This window comes from Rana temporaria, chromosome 13 (assembly GCF_905171775.1).
Source record: "Rana temporaria chromosome 13, aRanTem1.1, whole genome shotgun sequence".
NCBI classification, from domain to species: domain Eukaryota; kingdom Metazoa; phylum Chordata; class Amphibia; order Anura; family Ranidae; genus Rana; species Rana temporaria.
Genome location: NC_053501.1, coordinates 107565039 through 107579677, shown reverse-complemented (window position 1 = coordinate 107579677; position 14639 = coordinate 107565039). Strand labels below are relative to the sequence as shown.

General features: G+C 46.4%; 1 protein-coding gene across 1 annotated transcript in view; it reads right to left on the bottom strand.

Annotated features, from left to right (window-relative positions):
• Nucleotides 1-1519: 1519 nt before the first annotated feature.
• Nucleotides 1520-14639, bottom strand: part of CRABP2 (cellular retinoic acid binding protein 2) — a 55110-nt gene continuing 41990 nt past the window's right edge. The window contains exons 3-4 of the mRNA XM_040332172.1: nucleotides 6004-6120; nucleotides 1520-1958 (exon numbers count right to left, since the gene is read on the bottom strand). Coding sequence (XP_040188106.1) covers nucleotides 1908-1958; nucleotides 6004-6120 — 168 coding nt within the window. The 3' untranslated portion in view covers nucleotides 1520-1907. The remainder of the gene's footprint in view (nucleotides 1959-6003; nucleotides 6121-14639) is intronic.

Here is a 14639-nt window from a genome sequence, read left to right as displayed (position 1 = left end):
TTATTTTTGTATACCTACTAACCTGCCTTCGTCATCTTTCTAGTCAACTATCAATGTACTGGCAAACAGACAAACGAGGCACGTCCTCGGTACGCGGTGACGTCAGCACGCCAACCTCCTATCAATGTACTGCTTTTGTTGTGAGTGTGAGGCCTCGTACACACGACCGAGGAACTCGACGGGCGAAACACAACGTTTTCCTCGTCGAGTTTCTTGTCAGGCTGTCGAGGAATTCGACAAGCCAACTTTCTCCATTCCCGTCAAGGAAATAGAGAACACGCTCTCTTTTTGGCTCGTCGAGTTTCTCAACAGTTTCCTCGACGAAAATGTACACACGACCGGTTTCCTCGGCAAAAAAATATCTCCCAGCAAGTTTCTCGCTGGTTTTTGCCGAGAAACTCGGTCGTGGTGTACGAGGCCTGACGCATTCTAGTTTGACTGCTCATCTTAAAATGGTTCATAGAACGAGATGGCCGTACATTCAAAAATGGCCGAATGAAACCGCTTTCTGGCGCTTCACATTTAAAAATAGGTTCATGGAACCATCCGAGTGCTTCCTACGCGGCGAGTGCTTTGGTTTTTGTGTAATTCTATACATAAAATTGCCTATAATTTTGGAAAAATGAAATGCAGTCATCAACTGCCTATAAATATTCAGAAATTAGTAAATCTTGACAACTCACCTTCCCAAAAACCAATAATTCAACATCTAGCCATAAATTAATCCCACCCTCGACTAAGTTAAGCCCGGACCAAACATGTCCATAGTTGGGCAAAGAAACACTTAGGCCCAGATTCTCAAAGGGCTTACGACGGCGCAGCGCCATGTACGCCGTCGTAAGTCCTAATCTGGGCCGTCGTATCTATGCGACTGATTCTTAGAATCAGTTACGCATAGATATCCATTCGATCCGACAGGCGTAGGGCTCTTACACCGTCGGATCGTAACTGCAATTTTTTTTCCCCGCTAGGTGGCGCTCCCGTCGATTAACGCGTTGAGTATGCAAATTAGCTAGATACGCGAATTCCCGAACATACGCGCGGCCGACGCAGTAAAGTTACAACGTTTACGTTAGGCTTTTCCCGACGTAAAGTTGCCCCTGCTATATGAGGCGCAGCCAATGTGAAGTATGGCCGTCGTTCCTGCGTCGAACATTTATAAAATTACGTTGTTTGCGTAAGTCGTCCGTGAATGCTGCTGGACGTAATTTACGTCCACGTCAAAACCAATGACGTCCTTGCGACGTCATTTAGAGCAATGCACGCTGGGAAATTTTAGGGACGGCACATGCACAGTTCGTTCGGCGCGGGGACACGCTTCATTTAAATGAAACACGCCCCCTACCCGCCGAATTTGAATTCCGCCGGGTGATTTACGCTACGCCGCCGCAACTTTACAGACAAGTGCTTTGTGAAAAAAGCACTTGCCTGAACAACTTGCGGCGGCGTAACGTAAATCAGATACGTTACGCCCGCCCATGTTTACGCCGATCTACGAGAATCTGGCCCAGAGTCCATCAGGGGCCCAAAAATCAGTCTTATCAAAATAGGGACGGTTGGGTTTGTGAACAAGGCTAGTGAATTACACGTAACACATTCTAAAAAAAAAGAAATTCTCGGCTTCATCTTATTACTTCAGATATTGCCCTCTCCCCACCCCCTCCTCCATTCACAGTCATTACAAGATTGCCTGGTTTGGGCATCAGTGTCAAATAAACAAAGTCTAGATAAGAAAGTGGTCATCTCCGACGTCTTCCAAAAGAACCACCCAAGGGATTTGGCCATTTTAGGATGAGCATGGGCTTGCTGTAATCTCTGCTTTAGAAGAAATGTTTATTTTTTTTTCTTAAATTCAGAAGATGGGCTGTACAAGGCCAAAGTTTCTTTCATTCTGAGGATTCAGGGGTTTATTCTCTGATGTAGATCCGTTTGCAGACCACGTCGTCAGCTATCATGAACTGAAAGAATACAATAAGTGAAAACATTAAACTTCCATACTATGACCACCAAAATTATTGTGCATACCATCAGTTCTTTTTTTACTTTAAAGGCAAAGCAAAGAGTAAGGAAAATCACCGCTCAAGGTGGGTCTGCTATAGGGTCATACACAGGTGTAGGATTCCAAGGGTGCTGGCAGTGCACTAGGCAAGCATTGGCGTAAAATGAAGGATGGATGGCCGCACTCCAAACCAAACAGGTTGTCTTTATTTAAACGAAACGTCGGTTATCCTCCTGTTTCTGTTGCTGTGATCTGGTATGTTTTTGCTGTTCGTTTAAATAAAGACAACCTGTTTGGTTTGGAGTGCGGCCATCCATCCTTCATTTTACGCCAAGGCAAAGCAAAGAGTATTGTCATTGGCCCAGATTCAAGTAGAATCGCGCAATATTTGCGTGGGCAAAGAGCAAATTTTTTTCTCTGCGCCCACGCAAATATTGCGCTTTGCCCGCGATTCACGGAGCAGTTGCTCCGTAAATTGCGCGGGCAATATGCTAAGCAGCTGGGCGCAAGGCTGCCTAATGTAAATGATCCCGCCGGGGGCGGGAATCATTTAAATTAGGCGCGCTCCCGCGCCGAGCGAAGAGCGCATGTTCCGTCGGGAAACTTTCCCGACGTGCATTGCGGCAAATGACGTCGCAAGGACGTCATTTGCTTGTAAGTGAACGTGAATGGCGTCCAGCGCCATTCACGGTTCACTTACGTAAACGACGTTAAATTTGAACGTCGCGAGCGGGAGGCGCAGCTATACTTTAGCATTGGCTGCTCCTGCTATAGCAGGAGCAACCTTATGCTAAAGGCGCCGTACGGAAACTCCGTACCTTGCGTGAGAAGGGCCCGCGCAACTTTTGTGAATCGGTGGTAGTATGCAATTTGCATACTACACGCCGATCACAAAGGCCGCGCCCCCTAGCGGCCAACGCAAGAATGCAGCCTGGGATGTGAAGGCATAAGGAGGCTTATGTCTGTCATATCCTAGGCTGCAGTCGGTGTAACGAGGTTCCTGAATCAGGAGCACTCGTTACACCGGAGCAAGTAAGCACTTGCGCCGCGCAACCTATGGTTTCTTGAATCTGGGCCACTGAGTGCACATTTTGGGTTATTGTGGTGTCTACTAAAGTGAAATTGTTTTTTAATCCTTCCATGTCTAAGCCTATTTCTGACATGTAGAAGAATACGGCCAAAAGTGAGGAAAAAATTTGTTAAAAAAAAATTGGGGATATTTATTATAGCAAAAAGTTAAACATTTTGGGCCAGATTCACAGTGAGAGTACGCCGGCGTATCTACTGATACACCGGCGTACTTTCAAATTTGCTGCGTCGTATCTTTAGTTTGAATCCTCAAACCAAGATATGACGGCTTCTGGCTTCGATCCGACAGGCGTATGGCTTCGTACGCCTTCGGATCGTAGGTGCAATACTTCGGCGCCCGCTGGGTGGAGTTTGCGTCGTTTTCCGCGTCGGGTATGCTAATTAGCTTTTTCCGTCGATCCACGAAGGTACGCACGGCCGTCGCATTCTCTTACGTCGTCTCTAGTCGGCTTTTCCCGGCGTATAGTTAAAGCTGCTATTTCGTGGCGTATAGATAGACTTGCCATGTTAAAGTATGGCCGTCGTTCCCGCGTCAAATTTTGAATTTTTTTTTTTGCGTAAGTCGTCCGTGAATAGGAAAGGACATAACTCACGTCTACGTTCAAAAAATGACGTCGGTGCGACGTCATTTCGCGCAAAGCACGGCGGGAAATTTCGAAAAGAGAGCATGCGCATTTCAATCAGCGCGGGGACGCGCTTCATTTAAATGAATCACGCCCCCTACCCGCCCAATTTGAAATACGCGCCGAGAAATACACTACGCCGCCGTAACTTACGGCGCAAAATCTTCCTGGATTCGAAATTCCGCCAGGTAAGATACGGCGGCGTAGCGTATCTCTGATACGCTGCGCCAGGGCAATTCTTTGTGATTCTGGCCCTTTGTGGGTTTTTTTTCAAACTTTTCACTCTTCTTTTGTTTATAGCTCAAGGTTTAAAAACCGCAGAGATGATCAAATACCACCAAAAGAAAGCTCTATTTAAAAAATACTAAAAATTGAATTTGGGTACAGTGTTGCATGACCGCGCAATTGTCATTCAAAGTGTGACAGCGCTGAAAGCTTAAAATTGCTTGGGCAAGAAGGGTGGTGAAAGTGCCCAGTATCGAAGTGCTTAAAGCGGATCTCCACTCTAAAGTGGAGTCCCGCTGATCGGCACCCTCCCCCCCTCCGGTGTCACATTTGACACCTTTCAGGGGGGAGGGGGGTGCAGATACCTGTCTACAGACAGGTATCTGCACCCACTTCCGGCCCTACGATACGGGCAAAGGACGGGTTTTTCCTCCGCTTCCCGTCCGTCCCCCGTTGTATGCTGGGAACACTCGGCTCCCAGCACACAGCGGGAGCCAATCGGCGGGCGCAGCGCGACTCGCGCATGCGCCGTAGGGAACCGGGCAGTGAAGCCGGAGCGCTTCACTTCCTGGTTCCCTCACCGTGGATGGCGGGGGGAGCAGCAGGGTGACGAGCGATCGCTCATCCTCTGCTGCGATCGGCGCTGGACTCCAGGACAGGTAAGTGTCCTTATATTAAAAGTCAGCAGCTGCAGTATTTGTAGCTGCTGGCTTTTAATATATTTTTTTAGTGGCACATCCGCTTTAAGTAAAAAATTTAAAATTTAGGGATTTTCTGTCAATTTTCTGTCCTGGTAACCAGGACAAACAAAGAGTAAAATTTACATAATTTGGACAGAATATAAAACTGGCAAGAGTTCTCATCCTTCTCAACCATCCAAAATTAGAGAAAAATAAATTGGTATGAAATATTGTACAGTTTTTTATGTGACCGATTTTTACAATTTTCCCCTTCCTTCCTTTGGAGAAGAACTCTGTTTGACTTGCAATTCTATTGGTCAGCACATATTTAAAGCGGGAGTTCACCCCGAAATTTTTTTTATAACAGTAGATTGGGCTTAATTACGTGAAGCAGAATCGGGTGTTTTGATTAAAATCAATGTAGTACTTACCTTACAAAACAGGTAAGTACTGCATTGATTTTAATCAAAACACCCAATTCTACTTCACGTAATTAGGCCCAATCTACTGTTAAAAATTATTTTTTTGGGTGAACCTCCACTTTAATTTAAATGTAATTGCCTTTTAAGTATATAAACATTTAGGTAGATTCAGTAAGAGTTAGGCTGGCTTATCAGTAGATAAGCCGACCTAACTTAGAATCTACGCCGACTTATGTTTAAGTGTATTCTCAAACAGAGATACGCTTAAACATATCTAAGATAGGACGGCTTGCGCCGTCCTATCTTAGGTTGCAATATTGAGGCTGGCCGCTAGGTGGCGCTTCCATTGCGGTCGGCGTAGAATATGTAAATTAGTAGATACGCCGATTCACGAACGTACGCCCGGCCGCCGCAGTACATTTACGCAGTTTCCGTAAGGCCTATCAGGCCTAAAGTTATTCCATCTATTAGATGGAATAGTAATGTTAAAGCATGGCCGCCGTTCCCGCTTCGAGATTCGAAATGTTTACGTCGTTTGCGTAAGTCGTCCGCGAATAGCGATTTACGTCGTTTACGTCCACATCGAAATCAATAGGCCCGTGCGGCGTACTTAGCCGCAATGCACACTGGGAAATGTAGGCGCCCGGCACATGCGCAGTTGAAAAAAAACGTCAAAAACGTAAGGTCAAGCCCCATTGGCATAAAACATGCCCCCTTACACACATTTGAATTAGGCACCCTTACACCCGCCCTCTTCAGGCTACGCCGCCGTAACTTAGCAGGCAAGTACATTGTGAATCATGTACTTGCCTAGCTAACTTACGGCGGCATAGCCTAAACACGCTAAGCTACGCCGCCGCAAGTTTAGGCAAATGTACCTGAAGGTACCTATAAGTTCTGAAGTTGTATTGGGAAATGCATATTTTTTTGGGAAAGTGCTAAGATCCATAGACAGGTTCTCTTACCAGGATGAGTTCCCCATCGTTGGTCAGCTCTCTGGACCAGGAGGTCTTGGGTCCGTCGCCTTTCAGAAGTCGCTGCTCACATACCATTTTGTTCTCGCTCTCCCATTTGGCCAGGCTCTGAATAGACACAAAGAGAAAACAAAAAAAAATGAGGCACTTCATTAAATAACAAACAGGCTCTCCAGACAAGGACACTTCAAACCAAAAAGAGCCGTCCATCACGTAGAGGAGACAGCAGCCTCCTCCTGGAAACATATCTTTGAGGAATCTAACACCCTCCATTCAATCCTTTCTTTTAGATTTCCCCGAGTTAGCAGACTGGAAGAAAGTGACAGGGATTGACGGAGGATGGATCACCTATGGACAACTGAAATTTAAGAATGGTTGACCATTTAGGATAGAATGGCTGTAGACTTTCTCCTCCGCTGATCGGCCTTTGTCTTTTTTTCTTTTATAGGTCAACAAACAACCATTCAGATGCCGACTAGCCAGAATGGAAGCTGAGATCAATAAGGGCCACAATGACATGGACATCACCTTTATATGAACACTACTATTAAGTTCTCCAACATCTACGGCCTCGTACACACGACCGAGAAACTCGATGGGCGAAACACACCGTTTTGCTCGTCGAGTTCCTTGTGAAGCCGTCGAGAAACTCGACAAGCCAATTTTCTCCATTCCAGTCAAGGAAATAGAGAACGTGCTTTCTTTTTGGCTCGTCGAGTTTCTCGACAGTTTCCTCAACGAAAATGTACACACGACCCGTTTCCTCGGCAAAAAAATATCTCCCAGCAAGTTTCTTGCTGGTTTTTGCCGAGAAACTCGGTCGTGTGTACGAGGCCTAAAGCCTCGTACACACGACCGAGTTTCTCGGCAGAATTCAGCCAGAAACTCGGTCGGAGCTGAATTCTGCCGAGAAACCCGGCGTGTGTACACTTTCGACCGAGGAAGCCAACGAGTTCCTCGTCGAGCCAAATAGAGAACATGTTCTCTGTTTCCTCGTTGTTCTATGAGGCAAGTTGGCTCGCCAAGATCCTCGGCGGCTTCACACAGAACTCGACGAGCAAAACGATGAGTTTTGCCCGTCGAGTTCCTCGGACGTGTGTACGAGGCCTAAGTGTCCAGCATTTGCCTGGGATCATGGTGGATGGTCAAATCTATGGCAGATCCTACAGCCATGATGGAGAAGTGGATCACCCGAATGCATATTATAACCAGGGCCGATCCTAGGGTCACAGGCGCCTTGGTGCAGAAATATTTCTGGCGCCCCCACATATGTGTCGTCATTTTACTAACTCCTCCTCTTTACAAATGTTTCTATGGCAATGAATCAACCATAGAGATGCTCCCCCACAAAGTCTTCATTACCCTGGGATCCTTACATGATCTCTTAACAATAAACAAAATACAGGAAGAGAAGCAAAGTACTTTATTGGGACCTGGAGAAGGGCCTCTGTGATGGACACAGAGAGGGCTTCTGTTAGAGAGTCTGTTAGATGTTCGGCGCCCCCAACTCTACAGGCGCCTGGGTGCAATGCACCCTGTGCACCCTGCCTAGGATCGGCCCTGATTATAACCACAGTACACCAGCTTCAAAAAAAGTCCTTAGCTTGGATATGAAGATTAAAGTGTACCTGTTACTTTGCTGCTTATGCCCAGTTGGCATTTGTTCTTCCAACGCTTTGGCATTGGGATTAGCCACTGAGGCACCCAGTACTTCATCATAGGAGGAAGGCAGGAAAGAGACACATGTTTCCCTGTACTTGGGAATTTCACATTGCTCCAGTGGGCAAGCTAAGAAGTTAAAGTGGTTGTAAACACTTTACAACCACTTTAACCTACAGGTAAGCCTAGATTAAGGCTTACCTGTAGGTGCTTGAAATATCTCCCAGACCTGCCCGGTCTAGGAGATATTTGCAAATCGATGTACATCGATTTGTTCTGCGCATGAACAGGCAAATGAACATTTATATACGTCCCTTTAAACTTGCCGCGAGCTACGTGATCGTGCCCGCGGGACCCACTCGATGTCTGCCGGTGCCCCGCGATCGTGTGTCGCGGAGCTTCAGAATGGGGGATACCTGTGCAAACAAGCATCTCTCTGTCCTGCCTTGTGAAAGGACACTGATCTACTGCTCCCTCTCATCGGGAGCAGTGATCAGTGTCGTGTCACAGTAAGCCCCGCCCCCACACAGTTAGAACTCATCCCTAGGACACACTTAACCCCTTCCTAGCCCCTAGTGGTTAACACCTTCACTGCCAGTCACATTTACACAGTAATCAGTGTATTTTTATAGCACTGATCGCTGTATGAATGTGAATGGTCCCAAAATAGCACCAAAAGTGTCCGCCATAATGTCGCAGTCACGATAAAAATCACTGATTGCTGCCATTACTAGTAAAAAAACAATATTAATAAAAATGCCATAAAACTATCCCCTATTTTGTAGAGGCTATAACTTTTTTTTTACAAAAATATGTAGAAGAATACGTATCGGCCTAAACTGAGGAATAAATTCGATTTTTTATATATTTTTTGGGGATATTTATTAAAGCAAAAAGTTAAAAATATTCATTTTTTTTAAATTGTCGCTCTATTTTTGTTTAGCGCAAAAAATAAAAACCGCAGAGGTGATCAAATACCACCAAAAGAAAGCTCTATTTGTGGGTAAAAAAGGACGCCAATTTGTTTGGGAGCCACGTCGCACGACCGCGCAATTGTCTGTTTAAGCGACGCAGTGCTCTGGTCTTTGGGCAGCCAAATGGTCCGGGGCTGAAGTGGTTAAAGCAGGCCATACACTGTTTGATATTCACCCGGTCCCCGCTTGACTGGCCGAATTTCGATCAGTGTGTGGCTGTCCCTGCTCCTCAGAATTTGATAATTTAATCAACTTCTGTCAATGGGACATGTTGGAAATTGTATCTTGGCTGCAGCCAATGAACAAAAAACGAACCATCTATGGCTGGCAAAAGAGAAAACTTCCTCACTTTCTTAGTTCCTGTTGTGTTTACAGGACAGGAAATTAAGGCAAATCTCCCCAATGGGACACATTCAGCAAAAACAGGGGGTTTTATCTATTCCCTACTCTAATGTTACTCAACTCCAGTCCTCAAGGCGCCCCAACAGGTCATGTTTTCATGATTTCCCGCAGAGGAAACAGCTGTGGAATTTACTAAGGCAGTGAAACTGATCAAATCACCTGTGCAAAATAATGGAAACCCTGAAAACATGACCTGTTGGGGCGCCTTGAGGGCTGGAGTTGAGAAATGCCCCGTACACACGTGCGGGATTTCCGACGGGAAAAGTTCCCATCGGAAATCCAGAGGGGAAAGCCGATAACTCGCTCGGTCAGTCTTTCCCCCTACACACGGCCGGTTTTCCCGACAGGAAAACTGCGATGGAGCTTTGGTCGGGAATCCCGGACATGTGTATGCTTCATCACAGTTTTTCCCATAGGAAAACTGCCAAAAAACGCCAGGCAAAAGTCCGCCGGTTTTCCCGAGGGGAAAAAGGAGAGCTGGTTCTCTTTTTTTGTCCAGCGTTTTTTGGGCGGTTTTCCCATTGGAAAAACTGTGAGGAGCATACACACGCCCGGGATTCCAGGCCAAAAGCTCTCCTCGCAGTTTTCCTGTCGGGAAAACCGGCCGTGTGAACGAGGCAAAACACTGCCCTACTCTATCCAAAATGATAAAAAGTTTGGCCCAGATTATCGTATAATGGCGTAACTTAGCGCGGGCGTAACGTATCTCATTTACGTTACGCCGCCGCAAGTTTTTCAGGCAAGTGCTTTATTCACAAAGACCTTGCCTGTAAAGTTGCGGCGGCGTAGCGTAAATCACCCGGCGCAAGCCCGCCCAATTCAAAATAGGCGGGTAGGGGGCGTGTAGCATTTAAATTAAGCACGTTACGGCATGCGCTGTCTGTAAAATATCCCAGGGTGCATTGCTCCAAATGACGTCGCAAGGACGTCATTGGTTTCGACGTGAACGTAAATGGCGTCCAGCCCCATTCACGGACGACTTACGCAAACAACGTAAATTTATAAATTTCGACGCGGGAACGACGGCCATACTTAACATTGGTTGCCCCTCATATAGCAGGGGCAACTTTACGCCGGGACAAGCCTAACGTAAACATCGTAACTTTACTGCGTTGGCCGCACGTACGTTCGGGAATTCGCGTATCTAGCTAATTTGCATACTCGACGGGGAAAACGACGGAAGCGCCAACTAGCGGGCAAAAAAAAAATTGCAGTTACAGTTTTTCTCCATTGTTTTGGCTCATTTCTTGAAACAGAAATGACATTCTCAAAACAACATGGACAAATCTCCAAACCACTTCGCAATTGTTCACAACTGAATGGCATTTCTCATTCATTTCATCAAATTGCAAATGTCTCAGTACATGTCTCACTGTCTCAGTACATTTTTCAAATGATTTAGTACAAGTAGCCTACATTTAGCACAATTTCCAATTAAATAAATCTTGTTGATCTAAACTGATTGTCATTTCTTCAGCCTTATGGTCGTTCTCTCCAAAACGTGTCAGCGTCATTTCATTGTTTAAGTCATCACATGCACAATAGTCTGTTCAATTGTCAAAATGATTCAGGAACATAATACCATGAATACCATATATGAATCTCTTGGAACATTTGATAAAATGATTACAGCAATTGACAGTCAGGTGCAACTAGAACTTACGAAGGAGGAGTTGGAGTTGGTCTCAGATGACCAATCAAACAGTATGTTTAGTTACTGTACCTGACAGGTGCTGTCCATAACTGTGAATGCTGCCAAACATGTATATATAGAGCTTGACCATGCAGGACCAGTACACTTTCTGAACATGGAGTCACCTGGCCAAGTAAATGAACAATGGCAACTGTCTGCTCGAGGAAGAAGAAGAGGAGGAGGAGTAAGGGTACGTGGTGGTGGAATAGGGGGAGGAGGCCGAGGAGCACGAAGACACCATGCTGTCCCTGATGAAATTCGGGCCACAATTATAGACCATGTCATCAACCATGGCCTCACAATCAATGATGGAATTATATAATGTATAGGACAGGACACTGTGCATAGAGCAACAAATATGTTTATTCATTTACATATTCATTTAGTGTGTGTGATAGGCCTACAGTATAACAGTATCTTACCTCAGTGGGATGTTACGTATGATACTAACAATGACTAGAAAAATATTGTAGATGTAGCGCCTGTGTACTTCCAAGTACCGGTGCTATTACTGTAAAAGTTAAGGGATAATCAGAGTGTAGTTGACTCTGATTCTGATTGCAATTTTACAAAGGGTCTCTGTTTCAGCTGGGCTGTGCTGCGGGTCCATTCTGTGGTTGCTGGGGTGTCATACCACCCCGGGGCGACAGTGGAGTCCAGGCTGGGGTGCCTCTTGCCAGCAGCCAATCGGGAGGGAGTTTCTCTCGCTGGGCATGCTGGGGGATACTTCTGGAGCAGACGCCATTGAGGCAGGGTTCTTTTCCTGAGGTGGCACCCACCTTTAGGGTGACCACACATCACGGCCCCCAGGGCGAGATGGCCTACCAGACAGGGGTGCGCGTGCCACGCGGTGTTCCTGGTTCCGGGACCATGTTGGCCCTGAAAATTTAAAGCTGTGGCGGGGGCCCCAGTATTCGACTGGGTCCCCAATTCTGAGAAGAACATGTACCCCAGGTTTGGAACCACTGGAATACTGGCCAGTAGTATATTGAACTTGTGGAACATAGAACATTCCTATGTAGCTGTCTGTAACTCTAGTGTATGACTCTTCTGTATGACTGATTTGATGTTTTATTTTTTTACTCTATTGTAGAGAATAATGGCACTGGAAGGAAACGAGACCTCTCACATACCCGTGTATGTGGATGAGGCTGGCTTCAACCTGGCCAAGGGCCAAAGACGTGGCTGTAATTTTATTGGCCACCGGGACACGGTGGATGTCCCAGGACAGCGAGGGGGCAATATAACTATGTGTGCTGCCATTTCTGAGAATGGTGTGGCCACTCACATCCCCAGTATTGGCCCATACAATACACAGAAGCTCCTCATCTTCTTGGACCGCCTTCATTTGGATTTGATCCCTGAAAATGAGAGAGGTCTCATAGGGCCTCACCTACCACAAAATATAATTGTATGGGGCAATGTGAATTTTCACCATGGCCCGCTTATCAGGGCCTGGTTCACTGCTCATCCAAGGATGGATATGGTGTTCCTACCACCTTACTCTCCTTTCCTCAATACTATTGAGGAGTTTTTCTCCACTTGGAGGTGGAGAGTGTATGAGCATCGGGCTCAAGATCAGAGGTCCCTGCTCCATGCAATGGACGCTGCCTGTGAGGATATTACAGGAGATCAGTGTAGGGGATGGTTGCAACATGCACGCTGTTTCTTCCCTCGTTGCATCGCAAGGGAGAATATACGCTGTGATGTTGACGAAAATCTGTGGCCAGACAGACAGTAGCGTGTGGATGGGCAGGAGGGTGAGGACGGTGGACAGGAGAGGGAGGGTGAGGACGGTGCCCAGGAGAGGGAGGGTGAGGACGGTGCCCAGGAGAGGGAGGGTGAGGACGGTGGACAGGAGAGGGAGGGTGAGGACAGCGACCAGTGAAGAGATGTTACAGTAGTTGTAAAACTCCAGCTTTATTTACAGCATTGTAGGCTACATGTAATTTTCCTTGTTTCATGTTTGTGCATTTATATTTCCGTATATATTATGCTGTATACATTTTCTTTTTACTCTGAAGTATGGAAGTTACCGTATTTATCGCGGTATAACGCGCTCCCGCGTATACCGCGCACCCCTAAAGTTGCCCCGAATCTTTTTTTTTTACTTACATTTTTGGTGTCTTGCGCGGTGTCCATCGGCGGCCTCGTCGGGTCCGGCGTCCGTCTGCGGCTTCGGGTGTCCTCTTCGTCAGGTCCGGTGTCCTTCTGCGGCTTCGGGTGTCCTCTTCGTCGGGTCCGGCGTCCTTCTGCGGCGTCCTCGCGTCCTCCCCGCTCGTTTCCCGCGCCGAGTTTGAATACTGCGCCGACATATACCGAGCGCAGTACACTCGTGTATCGTCGGGCAGGCTCGGCAACTCTCGCGCTGACGTCCTGTACGCTCAGAACGTCAGCGCGAGAGGCGCCGAGACTACCCAAAGATACACGAGTGTACTGCGCTCGGTATATGCCGGCGCAGTATGCAAACTTGTGGCGGGAAAGCGGGTATCGGCGTATACCGCGCACCCACGATTTTGCACTGATTTTTAGGGCAAAATAGTGCGCGTTATACGCCGATAAATAGGGTACTTTGTGTGTGAATGATAATGGTTACAATACTGTAAAGTAATTTTTCCTTGGCAGTATGAGTGCAATGTGTGATGTCAAACCTTGGAGGCGACCCTTCCCCCAATTTTTTTTATTTTTTTTCAGTTTTATACACAATTGTATTCAGTTAGCTAGACAAAAACTGTACAGTAACCATTGTCAATGAAGGACTGGGCTAAGACTGAAAGGTGGACATGAGGGATATTTCAATGGTCCTCTGCCATAGAGAGAAAACATCGAAACATTTTGACTTGCAGTGCTTACACAATGCCAAAGGGATGAAGCATTTTGGGGGCACTGACTATTTGAATGAGAAAGAAATTTAGTTTTGACACATGAGTGAACTGTTTTGGGAAAGATATGAATTTTTGAAGGTGAACCATGGTGTTGTGCCGAACCATCCAGGTTATTTTGGCAAAAGTACCAAGAGAGCTGAGAACGTCCGGTCTGTATCAAGAAATGAGCCAAAGCAATTGAGAAGAATATTTGCCATTTTGAGGGCACTGACTCTTTATATGGGAAATGAATACGGTTTTGAAGCAAGAGTGAACAGTTTTGGGAGAGATATGAGCTTTTGCACGTGAGTTATAGTGTTGTGCTGAACTGTAAGACTGTTTTGCCAAATGATCTTAGAGTTTTGAGAATGTCATTTCTGTTTCAAGAAATGAGCCAAACCAATAGAGAAAAACTGTAAGATCCGACGGCGTAAGAGCCTTACGCCTGTCGGATCTAATGGATATCTATGTGTAACTGATTCTAAGAATCAGTCGCATAGATACGACGGCCCAGATTAGGACTTACGACGGCGTACATGGCGTTGCGCCGTCGTAAGCTCTTTGAGAATCTGGGCCTTTAAGCTTTAGATGTTTTGGAATTCACCCCAATGATTTTTTGTACAGTATCTCTGCCGTCTTTGTAATCAGATGAAAAAATCTCCAGCACAAAAAAAAAAAAAACACGATTTGGGCAGATTATTTGGCACAGAAGGAGCGCACGAAAGAAGAGGCAGTGAAGCAAGCCTTGCCGGGCCCCGTCTGATGAGGCCAAAGAGTCAGATATCGGGTAATGAGATCGCAATCATGGTTGAGTTGAGAAAGCAGAGCGTGTGACCCGTTCCAGACTTGTCATGCTTCAGGGAGCTCTCCGCCGCCTTTTGTGAAGGATGGCACCGTGCCACATGCTGCCTGGGCCCTTTATTAAAACGCGATGAATCATATTTTGTCTGATGTTTTCTGGGTCTCATATTCGTCCCTAACACATAATCAGTGACCTCAGTGAGATGAGATTCTTCGGAGTGCACTAATTCCCAA